Here is a 15,086-nt window from a genome sequence, read left to right as displayed (position 1 = left end):
GGCAAAGTCATCAAACTTTTGGATTTTGGCAAATTCCGTAATTGCAAAGTGATATATCAATATATTTTAATTTGCGTTTCTTGTACTATTTTAACTTATATTTCCTGTATTTTCTGCTTTATGAAAAGTGTTGCCATTAAAGCAACTTGGCAAGTCTTAGTCTTTAACACTCATTATACAATGTTTTTCTTTTTCCCATTTAATAATTTTTGGTCTGAATTCTACAATATTGGATATCAAGACTGTTAACTTTACTTCCTTTTTATTTACATTCACCAAGATCTTTGCCATTTTGTTTTTAATCTTACTTAATAAGACATGTCTCTTGCCGTATTAGTCTATTTGGGCTAACAAAACACCACAGACTGGGTGGCTTATACACAGCAGAAATCTATTGCTCACTGTTCTGAAAGCTAGAAGTCCAAGATCAAGGTGCTGGTGTGGTTGCATTAGGGCCCTTTTCAAGGTTGCAGACTTCTTGTATTTTCACATGGTTGAAGTGGCAAGGGATCTCTCTTGGAGTCTCTTTTATAAAGACATTAACTCCATTGATGTGGGCTCTATCTCCTGATCTAAGTACCTCCCAGAAGCCCTTCCTCTTAATACTTTCATCTTTGGGGGTTAGGATTTCACATATAAGTTTTGAGGGTACACAAACATTCAGACCATAGCACTTGCACGGGTGATAAGTCCTCATTATGCCTTCTTAGACTACCACCGAACTGTTCTTTGTACATCCATGCACAGGATGTTTCGTTTGGTACTCTCTCACAAATTGGCACATGGGTGATTTTTTTCCCTCAGATTCCTTGGTCTTTCTGAGATACACTCACTCAAACTTCCACATTAGTTATCCTCTTTTTCTGAGGGTAAGTAATCATTGGGGATTTTTTGTTTGTTTGTTGCTATAGTAATTTACATATATTTTCCCTTTTCTCTTTCATATGTTCCCACCTGAAAGCTCTTTATCATACACATGACCTAATGCTGTTGATAATTTGACCCACTCATTCATTTTTTTTTAAGGATTTTTTTTTTTTTCAGCTGTTCTAGTTAAGCTGTTTGATTTCCAGTATGCATGTTGGGATCCAAATACAAACCCAGAATGTGACCTTCAAAAAAACCCAAAAAACGAAAGACAGAAAAACAGAACAAAACAAATAACATTGTTAACACTTTACTTCTGATATCAATTGACCTGATCTTTTGCTTTATCTGCTGTTATAAGCTGTTACTTAGGATTGGGTACTCACCAAGAATATGTCATTTTAAAATTAGCATTATTTTATTTTTTTGGTATTTTATAACACTGGCTTGCCAATTTGTAAGTGGGCATAATGCCATGAGAACAGTGGGTTCCTGAGAGAAGGAGAGTAAGCATCAAGTCTGACAATTATATGCTAGATGAATATCCAAGAATATGGAAATCTGAAAATGGCAAGTTCTTAATGTTAAATTTAAATACCATTGATATTTTTTGTCAACATTTGAACACTGAAAATTGCAGCTTAATTATATTATACTTTAAATTTCACCTTTGAAAATCCATTGTCAATACCTAAATCTTCCATGGAGGTTAATGATTTCCATCGAGCGAGCTTATTAACACATAATATTTTTATGTAATGCCACATGTAGGAAACCTCCGAATTTAATTCATGTATATTCACATAACAATATATGCATATGTATTTTTTCTCTGCATTTTCAAGGTTCAATTAGGGGTGCCTGTCTGACTCAGTCTGTAGAGCATGGGACTTTACCTTGGGGCTGTAAATTCAAGTCCCATGTTGTATGTACAGATTATTAAAAAATAAAACCTTTAAAAAATGGCTAGTGTTTAGTAATATGCTTGGTCGTGTTTCCATTAGTCATGCTGATCCACGGTAAACATTTCTGAGTAAATGCAATTTTATATCATGCACCCCACTTAAGTTCAATTTACATATTTTCTGTTCTTAATTTGCTTTTGTGCCATACAGGTGTTAGGAACTAAACTATATGAGAAAGTCCATAAAATCTAGAGAAATTGTTCCACAAATGCTAGCTATTCAGCATTTACTAAATATGTATTTACAGCCTTCAATATCTCACATATCTTTCTAGGTACATGAGAAATATTCATGAACGAGGAAATTAACCTTGTCTTTTGTTGCTTGTCACTCTTTTGTTTCATTATGTCTGTAATCTATATTTCCTCACCTGCAGATAATTGAAAAATTGATTTTAAGGAAAATTGATTAATTTTAAATATTATTAATGCAGGAGAGGAGTCACTCACAATTTTTGTGGACAAGCGGAAGCTGAGCAAACGATCTGAAGGAAGTGAATCCAGCACCAATAGCTCTTTGGTCACTCTGGAGACGCTACATCAACTAGCTGCTTCCTATTTCATTGACAGGGACAGCACCCTTCGGAGACTTCACCACATTCAAATTGCATCCACTGCCATTAAGGTATGAATGAATTTACCCTAAAATGATGTCATACCATGACTTTTCCTAGCTCTAAAACGCATCTCTATATATTTGCATGTATCACTGATTTAAACAAGTACGTTCTAAAAAAACAGTAACATTTCCATTTGTCATAAGTTACGTAATAGATTTTGAGAACTGGTGTGTATCTTGATGTAACTTTGTGACTTGATAGTTGGGTCAGTGTCTTTCATACCCTAATGTTAATTGAAACACATTTGAACTGTGTAAGCGTCTGGGTACATAGACTCCCTCATAATGTGTAGGTGGATAAAACTTTGTTTTAATAACATTAATTTATTTTTTGAATATCCATATTTTATAGTAGTTATTTAAAAACATTCTGAGAAGGTGCCTCATTAGGCTTAAAATGCTCAGTGACACAAAAGTCATTAAGAGGTCCTGGTTTAAAGAATATTTCCCCCCCATACTTGAACAATATAATTAAGAAGTACAAGTATTTGGATATAAGTTTCTGGATGTCAAGACACAGCATAGTCTAGAATTAGTAGGTAAATTCCATGTGTTCACTAGAATCCTTTCCCTTTGACTATACTAAGGTTGACTTAACAAAACTGAAAGAAAGTAAGAATATGGTGCCTTTAATTTTTCAAAAAGAGAGAGACAGAATCGGGGGCAAGAGACAGACAGACAGACAGACAGACAGCGGCTTCCGAAACGTCAGATTATTTGACACATTTCTCTGGCAGTTTAAATCAACATGTTGTTGTATTTGGTCAAGGGACATTGCCAAATAAAGAATCATCGCAATGTGATAGGGCGATCTGGGACTAAATTAACAAGAGCAAAATAAAATATAAAGAGCATTTCTTAGTGTTCCTTCTGTAAGATTTCATAATCAATGTAAAAAGCAGTCATTAACCATATCATTTTATTGTTTCATGATTTTAAAATTATTAGGTGTGTTTTGTTTTTTAAGTTAATCAAAAAGTTAGTACTTCAGTATTTTGGGAATGCTAGGAAAAACTAGTCTAAGATATATTTTGTGCAAGATGTTCAGGAGAGAATAAAAGTTGATAAGGAAATATCTTTAGCTCATGGGTTACGCGAACGATACTCCCTGTCTTCCATATTGCTAGTAGATGAAGTTGGGAAAAGCCTTCTGTAGTTATAAATTACACAGTTATAGTTAGTCTACTTCTGACTGCAGGACTTCTGTTATATTGGATAATCAAGTATATAAATAGTATTTATGCTGTACAGATAAAACTGCAGCCAGCATGAATGTAGATATTTTAGTTAATTTTTAAAATATTGTAAGATAGGGTACTGTTAGCTTGAGGTTGCTAGGGACAAATAGACTTTTCAGAAATCAATTTTGATGATATAAACAGTAACTTAAAGTGTATTTTCTAATAGAAGACATCATTATTGTAAGTCTGTTTATTATATGGCTATTGATTTTTTTTTTCTGAGCACCAAGTAGAATAATACAGTAGAGTTTTGTACTTTACTCAGTAAGAAATATTCATTCACAGTTTATCTCAAAACTTAACAGAGGGTCACCAAAAATTTGGAACAGGACTTGGGTCTAGAGACGCCTGGTCACAGGAACAGGATCTTGGGGACAAAGGCATCTGCTTCTCTCTAAGCACTAAACTACACAAACATGCATATCGCTCCCAAAAGCTGGACCATACTGTCCTCCTGCTGTGATAGGACTGGGACTTGCTGGCTGGGTGGAGTTTCATCTAATGAGACACGAGGGACCCCTCGTTCCTGGAGAAGCCCAGAAGTCCCAAACTGGGACTTGCTGTTGCCCATCTTTAGCTGCCACCTCGGGGTGGGGGGGGAGGTTTGGCATGTGGGTCCCCTCCTCACTGGAGACTATGTAGGTGGTTGGTGCTGGGCCCCAGCTCCACAGTTCTGGAGGGCCTGGCAGCCCTAGGCGGGGTAAAGGGGTGTGTACTCCATCCGAGTGTGGAGCAGTTCAAGGTGGCTAAGGATTGGGGGAAAAAAGGAAAAAAATAAACAAACAAACTTAATGGGTATTTGCATGTAATTCTGTTCTCCCACAAACAAAGTACATATCACAAAAATCAACATGTTTTAATGGTGTAAAGTATTGCACGCAGGCATTGTTTTTCAACCCTGGGGGTTCAACTCATACAACTATGTGGTAGAAATGAGCTTTAAAGAAGTGACTCTGAGAAGTAAGTAATCAAAGAGCAGCTCTGAGAAAGAGGAAGGGGTAACCTGGAATGTGGGGGAGTGAACAGCCTCACCGTTAGAGCTCCAGGGAATATTCACTATCCATTGACCATGGGAAGGCCCTCCAGACCATGTAATGGAAATATTTTAACGTGTGCTTAGAGTGACCCTGGATAGAGAGGAAAAGTGAGGCTTTAGATCGGGGAGAGGAAGCAGAGGGCAGTAGGGGGATGATACAGGGATGGAGAGTAAAGAGAAGTAAACATTTCTTGCGCTGTAACTGAGGGAAAAAAAGGAAATGAGGTATGTGCCGGTGGCAACACCATGACTAAGAATATAGTCACAGAAGTACGTAGGGAGTGCAAGGCTGAGGTAGTGGGAAATGGGAAAGAGGGGCGAACCATCAGACTTTGCAGGATTTAATTAGGTCTGGATGGAGTTCTCTTCTGAGACAGTTGTAATTTTAAGTGACTGGTGATTTTCTGGTGCAGGGTCCGCTGCTGTCTGGGTTACTGTGGAAGCTAAGGAAAACTCTTGGGGAGGTGTACAGGCTCCTGTATTGCTTGCACCACTGTATGTGCCCGGGCATTTTTCTGGGGAGGGTATCTTTTATTTTCATTAGTGATCAAGTACGTCCCTACACAGATAAAAGGTGTCTCTCCTCAATTATAAGATTATAATTGCTTAGATGTAAGTTAACTGAATAGGAAGGACTGAGGATGGGGATGGGGTGGGGTGTGTAGGGGGAATCTAAGGGCATTTAACTACTGAAATTCTTCATACTTATATACATAGTTCAATGCAGAGTGCTTTTGTGGTACATTTGAAACCAAGAGCTTAACTCCTTTACTAAATCCCTAAAGGTTTTTTTTTTTTTTTTTAAGATTTTATTTATTTATTCGACAGAGATAGAGACAGCCAGCGAGAGAGGGAACACAAGCAGGGGGAGTGGGAGAGGAAGAAGCAGGCTCACAGCGGAGGAGCCTGATGTGGGGCTCGATCCCACAACGCCGCAATCACGCCCTGAGCTGAAGGCAGACGCCTAACCACTGTGCCACCCAGGCACCCCTAAATCCCTAAAGGTTTAATGCAGTGTTTGTTTATTTAAAATTTTCAACTAAGGGTAGCAAGATCCACAGTTTCTTTGATAAGGCAAATTGTTTTGTGCTTAAAGTGCCATGTAGTAGGCATTTAATTTCTCAACGAATGTATGAAGTTGTCTCTTGATTTATAGAATTCAGGAAACACAGTATTGTTAAAAAAGAAAGTCAAGTAAGATCATTATCAGATAACAGCAAAAATATAATTAAATCTGCAAAATCATGCCTGCTTTTATCATGTTAATTCTTGCAAAAACACAAAAGAGTTGGACAAATTGTGTTACCTATGAGCCAATTTCTAGAAAATGGGATAGATCAATTTGTTGTTTTTATCTCTTATAATTATGAATATAAATGTAGGCTGCAGTTCATTATCACATCTGGAAATTTTTAAAAAGAGGCTCAAACACCTATGTAGCTTAATTAACTGCCATATTATTCCAATTAACAGCATTTATATCAAATATTCTTTCTCAATATTATTTTTAATGCAATAACATGTCAAATACAATTTCTGGAATGGGCCATTATTTTCAGAAGATTCAATTCAATTGACCCAAGTTATCTAAAAGATCACACTAAATGTTCTTAGGTTTATTGTGAAATAGTCTAATAAATTTAATCTTATGTGATTGACAATGAAAATATGTATTTTGAGAAAGTGTAATCTAGCACCTGATGTGGCATGTGCATTTTCCAAAACTTCCTTAATACCCTAAATTCTAAAAATCAGGTTACATGCAGTGAGTGAAATTAAATTTTTTATCAAACACTTAAAAATTTTATTTTATTTTTTTCAAGATTTTATTTATTTAACAGAGAAAGAGAGAGAGAACAAGCAGGGGGAGAAGCTGGCAGAAGGAGAGGGAGAAGCAGGCTCCCAGCTAAGCAGGGAGCCCGATGCAGGGCTCGATCCCAGGACCCTGGGATCATGACCTGAGCTGAAGGCAGATGCTTAACCAACTAAGCCACCCAGGTGCCCCTCAAACACTTAAAAATTTTAAAATAAATAAGTTATTATTTTCTCAAGTAAGTACTGATGAATTCATTGTATTTCTGGCATTTTTCTTGTACAGAAAAAAATCAGATTTTTAAAATTATGGTGTTTACAAATTTTTTCCAACAAATTTAGGAAAAAGCACGAATAATATGTTAAAATTACCTTAAAGGTCAACATACCAGCTAAAAAATATCCACCTTCAAATGATGTTTTAGTGCCACTTAGTTTACTAAGAGTGTTGCAGGTGATGTTGAGAAGGGGTCCACAAATTTAGATCTACATTTCTGAAATGATAAAAAACCATTAAATTAAAACTTATAAAATTAAAAATTATAACTTATAAATAAAAATTAAAATTTATAAAATTAGGCCTGATAATAATTTTCCAAGAAGCATGTTTGATATGTAAATTATTTGCTCTTTGAGAATAAAATCAGTAAAATCTCCCAATGAATTTTTAAATTTTATTTCTATATGTTCAAAAAAGCTTACTTTAAAAAGACATGAGATAAGAAAATTTACATGTAAGCCATTCACAATAATTGAAGGTTTGATTTCATATATTAGTTTGATTTTCAGAAAAGATTCCCTTAGTAAACTATTTTAGGGTTTTAAAAGAACACTTTAACTTGCACACAAATTTAAGCATATTGATACAGTATTAGTTGTACATTTAACTTAATATATTAAATAATTCTGACTTTTTTCAAATTCACAAAAAAGTGTATCTGCATTTTTTGTGTATACATATTTACTTGCCCCCAATATTTCATAGCATAAAGGAATAATATATTATTCCAGAATAATTACTATAAATAAATTTAGTATCATGATTCAATTCATAAACATTTTTTTCAGAATAATTAAGATTCATATGCTTTAAATATTCAAATTGTCATATTCTTAATAATAATTTTCTACATTTTGGTATAGGCCTTTATTTCCTTGTCCTGAGCTTTCTCTGCTTTTGACAAAGTCCTAATTTACCAGAGAGCAAAAGCAAAATCTGTTTGTGTTTTTGTTTTTAATCAAAATAGCTTATACAGAGTGGCTAACTAATAGTAAATTAGAAAAATAAAATTGGACTTTTACTATTTAGATTAAATCTTTTTAATTTTTAAAAATTTAATCCCAGTATAATCAACATACAGTGTTAACATCAGTTTCAGGTATACAATATATGATTCAGTGATTCTATACATTACTCACTGTAGATTAAATCTTAATTATACAAATCAGGAAAAAATTTAAAACTTCTATTTGTGATATTTTTCTGCATCTGTTTCCTTCTGCTCCACTTTTCCAGCTGTGTTCCTATTATAAGTTGTTATTTTCTGGGCCAGAAGCTATAGACCTTAGGTCTATCATATTGTATTTGTTTTCTGCTCCCTCACATCTCAGTTGTCACATTATCGTCAGTCAAAACCCACCTTGTGTTTATACTTCTTGTCATAAATTATAATTATATATTCTGTGTTGTAACTGAGTGCTGACTAAATTATCTCTTCCACTTACAAAAAAATACATAAAGTGAAAAAAACCTGAAAAATAAAATCAATAAGTGTAGTTAATATTAAGTAAAATTAAAAATCTCTAAATAAACTTGCTTCTAACCCAGATGGAATAATGGCCTGGATCTACCTTCCTACATAACAATACCAAAAAAAAAGATAAATAATATAAAAATACTGGATTTTAAATTATTATTATGTTCAGTTAGCCAACATATAGTACATCTTGAGTTTTTGATGTAGTGTTCAATGATTCATTAGTTGCATGTAACATCCGGTGCTCATCACAACATGTGCCCTCCTTAATAAACGTCACCCGGAAAATACTGGGTTTTAAGACACTGAATGACAGTCAGAGAAGGACGGTGATCCATGAGAGATGGTAACAACCAAGGTGGGCTCTAGGATCGCCCAGCTTATTGTCTGGAAAGACTTTCCGGGATGTGGTACAGGGAAGGAAAATCCAAGAAGAGACCAAAATTTTCCATAGGTTGAGGAAAAACCTCAGAGTTTAGTGAGACATAGGTGTTTTCTAGTTTGTTGGATAGAATGCCAAAGAGGGGAAGGCAATGTTGAGAGAACCCCAGGGAACTGCAGAGAGTTGCCCTTTGGTATTTAACAGAATACTTTTGAGTGTATGCATATGAGAACATTACCGGGCATCCAGGAAGAAACCACACTATAGGATTAGAGAACAGTGTCTGGCACTCACACAGGGCCTGGAAAAGTGTTTTTATAAGGCAGAATAGAAACAATAATAATTCGTGGAGCACAGGATACAATACTGATGAAAGTCATGTCTCAGTCGTAAAGAATGCATGCATACCTGGAATAAATTGTGGGTTTGATCCCAGACCCCTTGTAATAAAATAAATATCACAATAAAGTGAGTCAAATAAATTTTTTGGTTTCCTAGTGAATATAGAAGTTATGTTTACCTTATACTCATCTATTAAGTATGCAAATAACATTGTGTCTAAAAAATGTACATACCTTAATTGAAAAACACTTCATTACTAAAAATGCTAATGATCATCTGAGCTTTCAGTGAATCATAATCTTTTTACTGGTGGAGGCTCTTGCCTTGATGTCAATGGCTGCTGCTGCATCAGGGTGACGATTGCTGAAGGCTGAGGTGGCTGTGAGAGTCTTTTAAAATAAGACAATAATGAAGTTCACCTTATTGAACGACTCTTCCTTTCATTATTTCTCTGTAGCCTGTGATGCTGTTTGATAGCATTTTACCCACAATGGAACTTTCACAATTGGAGGCAGTCCTCTTAAACCCTGCTGCTGCTTTGACAACTAAGTTTATGTAATATCCTAAATCTTTGTTGTCACTTCAACAGTCTTTGCAGCGTCTTCACTGGAAATAGATTCCACCTCAAGAAACCACATTCTTTGCTCAACTACAAAAATCAACTCCTCGACTATTAAAGTTTGTCCATGAGATTACAGTAATTCAGTCACATCTTCAGGCTCCACTTCTAATTCTAGTTCTCTTGCTATTTCCACCACATCTTACTTCCTCTGCTGAAGTCTTGAACCCTTCAAAATCATCCATGAGAGCTGAAATCAACTTTTTCAAAACTCATGTTAGTGTTGATATTTTGATCCCTTCCCCTGAATCAGGAATGTTCTTAATGGCATTTAGAATGGTGAATCCTTTCCAGAAGTTTTCAACTTACTTTGTCCAGATCCATCAGTGGAATCACTATCTATGGCAACTATAACCTTATGGAATGTATTTCTTAAATAATAAAACTTGAAAGTCAAAGTTACTGTTTGATCCAGTGAGTGCCGAATGGATGTTATGTTAGCAGGCAAGAAAACATTAATCTCGTACATCCCCATCAAAACTCTTGGGTGACCAGGTGCATAATCACTGAGCAATAATATTTTGAAAGGAGTTTTTTTTCTGAGCAATAGGTCAATAGTAGGTTTAAAATATTAAGTAAACCCTGTTGCAAACAGATGTACTGTTGTCCAGACTTTGTTGTTCCATTTGTAGAGCCTAGGCAGAGTAGATTTTGCTTAATTCTTAAGGTCCCTAGGATTTTCAGAATGGTAAATGAGTATTGGCTTCAACTTAAAGTCACCAGCTGCATCAGTCCCTAACAAGAGAGTCAGTTGTCCTTTGAAGTTGTGAATCCAGGCATTTGCCTTTCTAGCTATGAAAGTCCTAGAGAAAATGTTCTGATACAAGGCTGTTTCATGTACCTTGGAAATCTAGTGTTTAATGTAGCCATTCCTTGCTGATCTGAGCTAGATCTTCTGGATAGCTTGCTGCAGCTTCTACATCAGCCCCTGCTGCTTCACCTTCTATTTATTATACGGGTGGCTTGTTTCTTTTTCTTTTCTTTTTTTTTTTTATTTATTTGACAGAGAGAGAGAGAGTTCAAGCACAAGCAGGGGGAGCAGCAGGTAGAGGGGTAGAGGGAGGAGCAGACTCCCTCCCGAGCAAGGAGCCTGATGCGGGACTCCATCCCAGGACTCTGGGATCATGACCTGAGGCAAAGGAAGACACTTAATCGACTGAGCCACCCAGGCATCCCAGTGGCTTATTTCTTTAAACCTCATGAACCAACCTCTCCTGACTTTTAACTTTTCTTCTGCAACTTCTTCAATTCTCTCAACCTTCATTGCTTTGAAGAGAGTTAGGACCTTACTCTGAAGTAGGCTTTGGCTTAAGGAGCTGTTGTCACTGATTTGACCTTCTCTCCAGACCACTCAAACTTTCTCCATGTCAGCAGTAAGGCTATTTTGCTTTTTTTCCCCCCAGCATTTGTGTGTTTATTTGAGTAGCACTTTTAATTTCCTTTGAGAACATTTCCTTTGCATTCCCAACTTGGCTGTTTGGTGTAAGAGACCTAGATTTCAGTTATCTTGGCTTTGGCATGCCTTTCTCACTAAGCTTAATCATTTCTAGCTTTTGACTTAAAGCGAGAGACACACAATTCTTCCTTTCACTTGAGCACTTAGAGGCCATTGCAGAGTTATTAATTGGCCTAATTTCAATCTTGTTGTGTTTCAGGAAATAAGGAGGCCTGAGGAAAGGGAGAGAGACAGGGGAACGGCCAGTCGGTGGAACAGTTAGAACACACATATTTATCGATTAAGTTACATGAGTGCAGTTTGTGGTGCCCCCCCTCCCACCCCAAACAATTATAGCAATAACATCAAAGATCACTGATCATGGATCACCTTAACAAATATAATGATGAAAAAGTTTGAAATATTGCAAGAATTACCAAAATATGGCACAGAGACACAAAGTGAGAAAATGCTGTTGGAAAAACGGCATCAATACACTTGCCCAACAAGGGTTGCCACAAGCCTTCAATTTGTAAAAAACTTGTGAAGCACGATAAAATGAAGTGTACCTGTAATTTTGACCTAGACTGAGTTTTTCTCTGGACCCTAACTAACAAATTATAAAAATAAGACCCCAAATAATCAAACTGTTTTCAAGAACTGCCTTCCAGAACAAAGCTCAAGAATATTTACAGGAATATAAACAAATATGTCCAACATGCAACAAAGTAAGATTCATACCATTAACCATTTAAAAGTTCCAGACAATGAAGAAGCAGGAAAGCAGAAACAATAATGGAGAGAGCATTCAGCCAACCAAAACTGACACACAATGAGCAAGGACATTAGGATTAGCAGATAAGAACATTAAGACATTTATTATAACTGCATTCTACATTTCCTAAAATAAAATTAGAGACATGAAGATATAAAAAAAGAACCAAATCAAACTTATTGAGATGAAGAATATAATCTTCAACATAAAAAATACACAGGATAAGATTAAAAACCTACAACCTGGCACAAGATAAGATTAGTGAAATTGAGAAATAGGTACGTAAAGTATACACAGTTCCTCTTTAAAATGACACCAGAGAGAAAAAAAAGAATTTGAAAAACAATGAATAGTGAGCTGTAAGACAATTTCATGCAGCCGTGAATATGTGTAATTAGAGTCTCAAAGAAGGACAAGGATGAAGGGGGCATGTATTAGATACCTACTGCTATGTAACAATATTGTCATGAATTTAGAGGCTTAACATAAAACACATGATCTTCTTTTTGATTTTTGGGGAGTGGGAGTGGGAGTTGTCAATGACCCAGGTATGGATTAGCTAGTTTCTCTAATCAGTGTCCACCTGAACTAGAGTTTCAACTTATTCTCAACTTGGGGAGGATTCATTTCCAAGCATACATGGTTGTTGGCACCATTCAGTTCCTTGTCAGTGTGAGGATCTCTGTTGGCTCTTGGTGAGAAGTAACCTTCAATTATTTGCCAATGAACCCATGCCATATGGCAGCTCACAACAGCTTAATTTGTTTACTCACATTCAGCAAGGAAAAGAGTAATTATAAAATACTACGATGTTACATAATGTAACTATGGTCATATAATTACATAATCACATGCATTCTATCACCCTTGCTGTATTCTATGTTCAGAAACAAGTGACAGTTCCCACCTTTACTCAGTGGGAAAGATTACAGAAGAATGTGCATACCATGAGGAAGGGGTATTGGGAGCCACTTTAGAATCTGTTCACCACAGACAAAAAAAAAAAAAATTGAAGAGTTAATGATGGATTTCCAAAGTTGATCAGTATTTAAATCCTACAGATCCAAGAAACTCAAAAAAAAAAAAAAAAAAAAGCAAACATGAGAAACCTCAAGAAAATGACAACCAAAGCACTTCATAATCAAATTGTGCAAAACCAAATTAAAAAGAATATCTCAATTTTCATTAGTTATCAAAAGAGTCCCTACATGGGTAAAGACATCTCTACTCATATAAAGCTTACTAAGACTGTAAGCGCTTAGATATAAGTTAATGAGGTATGAAGATTGGGTACAGAGGAACAATGCTAAGGATAACAGCAAATTTCTTGGAAACATGCAAATGAGAAAAGAGTGGAGGTGTAATCTTTAAAATATTAAAAAATTCTGTCAACTTAGAGTTCATTTTTTAGCAAAAATGTTTCCAAAAGAAAAAGGAAAATATATTTGCAGATGTATAAAATCTGTAAGAATTCCAGGGAGCCTGGGTGGCTCAGTCTTTAAGCATCCAACTCTTGGTTTTGGCTCAGGTCATGATCTCAAGGTCGTGGGATGAGCCCTGCATGGGGCCCCATGCTCCCTGCGGAGTCTGCTTAAGATTCGCACTCTCTCCCTGCCCCTCCCGCATGTGCTTTCACTCTCTCTAATATAAATAAATAAATAAATAGAATCTTTAAAAAAAAAATCTGGAAGAATTTTGCCAGCAGACCTGAATTAAAGAAATGATGTAGGAAGACTTTCAATCAAAAAGGAAAATGATGCCTGTCAGTAATATGGGTCTGCACAAGGAATGAAGAAACGTGGCAGGGGCACTCACATGGGTAACGATATCTTTTATTATTATTATTATTTAAGTCTCTTTAAAAGAGAATAATTTCTTACAACAAAATCACAATCAGTGTATTGTGAAGTTTCAGTATATGTAGAAATAAATAATAGGCAAACAGCATCATAAAGATCGGAAGAAAAGAAATGGAAGTATATGCTTGTAAGGTTTTTGTATTATCCCTGAAATGGTATAATTTCAAGGTAGATGATAAGAATGTATACTATGTATACTATGAATCTTAGGGCAACCACTAAAATCACAAAATAGTTAGAGCTGATAAAACAAAAAATTGACATAATAGAATTATTTAAAAATCAATCCAAAAGAAGTTAGAAAAATTTTTAAAAAAAGAAAGAGCAAATGGGAAAAATAGAAAACAAATATCGAGTAGACGGACTTTAACTATATGAATAATCTCATAAAATAAAAAAGCCTAGACTCTCCTATTAAAAGGCACAGATCATTGCATCAGATTAAAAAAGAAAGAAAGAAAGAAAGATCCAGCTTTATGTCACCTACAAGAAAATCACTTGAAATTTAAAAATAGGTTAAAAGTAAAATGATGCTAACACTGGAGTGACTATTTTAATATAAGAAAAATATATTTTAGAAAAGAATATTACCAGAGACAAAATCATTTCATAATGATAAACTAGTCAGTAATCCACAGGAAATTATAATCCTAAACATTTATGACCCTAGTAGCATAGCTTCAAAATATGTGAAATAATAAATTATAGGAGAGAAAAATATAATAAAGAAATCCATAATTATAGTCAGAGATTTTAACAGGCTTTTCTCAATCTTTGACAGAAAAAGTAGAGAGAAAATCAGCAAGGGTACAGTAGATTTAAACAATACTATCATTCAAGCCTTGCAAAGTATGTATTAATAATAGACAGTTTCCTGGAAAATCCTCAAATATTGAAAAACTAAATGACACATTTCTAAATAACCCATAATTCAGAGAAAAAAGTCAAAAAGGGTATGAGAAATTATTTTGAACTGAATAAGATAATGAAAATACAACATATCAAAATCAATCAAATATTGGTAAAGCAGTAATTAGGGGGATATTTGCCAGAAACTATATTTTTATTAGGAAAAAAAGTGATAAAATAATGACCAAAAATTCCATAAAAATCTAAAGATAAAGACGAGCAATTAAACCCAAAATAATCAGAAGAATGAAAAAAATCACAATAAAAATCAATAAAGTTGGAAACAGAAAAACGACAGAGAAAAAAATGAAACCAAATGCTGTTTTTTTTTTAAGTGCATCAATAAAACTGATTAACATTTAGCCAGAATTATCAGGAAATGCAATAGTGAATAGGCAAATTACCAATATCAGGAATGAAAGAGGTTACTATATATCACTAAATTACACAGATTTAAATGTTAACAAGG

General features: G+C 35.0%; 1 protein-coding gene across 1 annotated transcript in view; it reads left to right on the top strand.

Moving 5' to 3' along the window:
- Positions 1–15,086, top strand: part of BRINP3 (BMP/retinoic acid inducible neural specific 3) — a 376,973-nt gene that overhangs the window by 194,861 nt on the left and 167,026 nt on the right. Inside the window, exon 4 of the mRNA XM_087856398.1 lies at positions 2,266–2,456. Coding sequence (XP_087712524.1) covers positions 2,266–2,456 — 191 coding nt within the window. The remainder of the gene's footprint in view (positions 1–2,265; positions 2,457–15,086) is intronic.

Source organism: Ursus americanus, chromosome 2, assembly GCF_024610735.1.
Source record: "Ursus americanus isolate L20-20 chromosome 2, mUrsAme1.1.p, whole genome shotgun sequence".
NCBI classification, from domain to species: Eukaryota; Metazoa; Chordata; class Mammalia; order Carnivora; family Ursidae; genus Ursus; species Ursus americanus.
The sequence above is the reverse complement of the archived record's forward strand: the minus strand, read 5'-3'. Positions and strand labels throughout refer to the sequence as shown.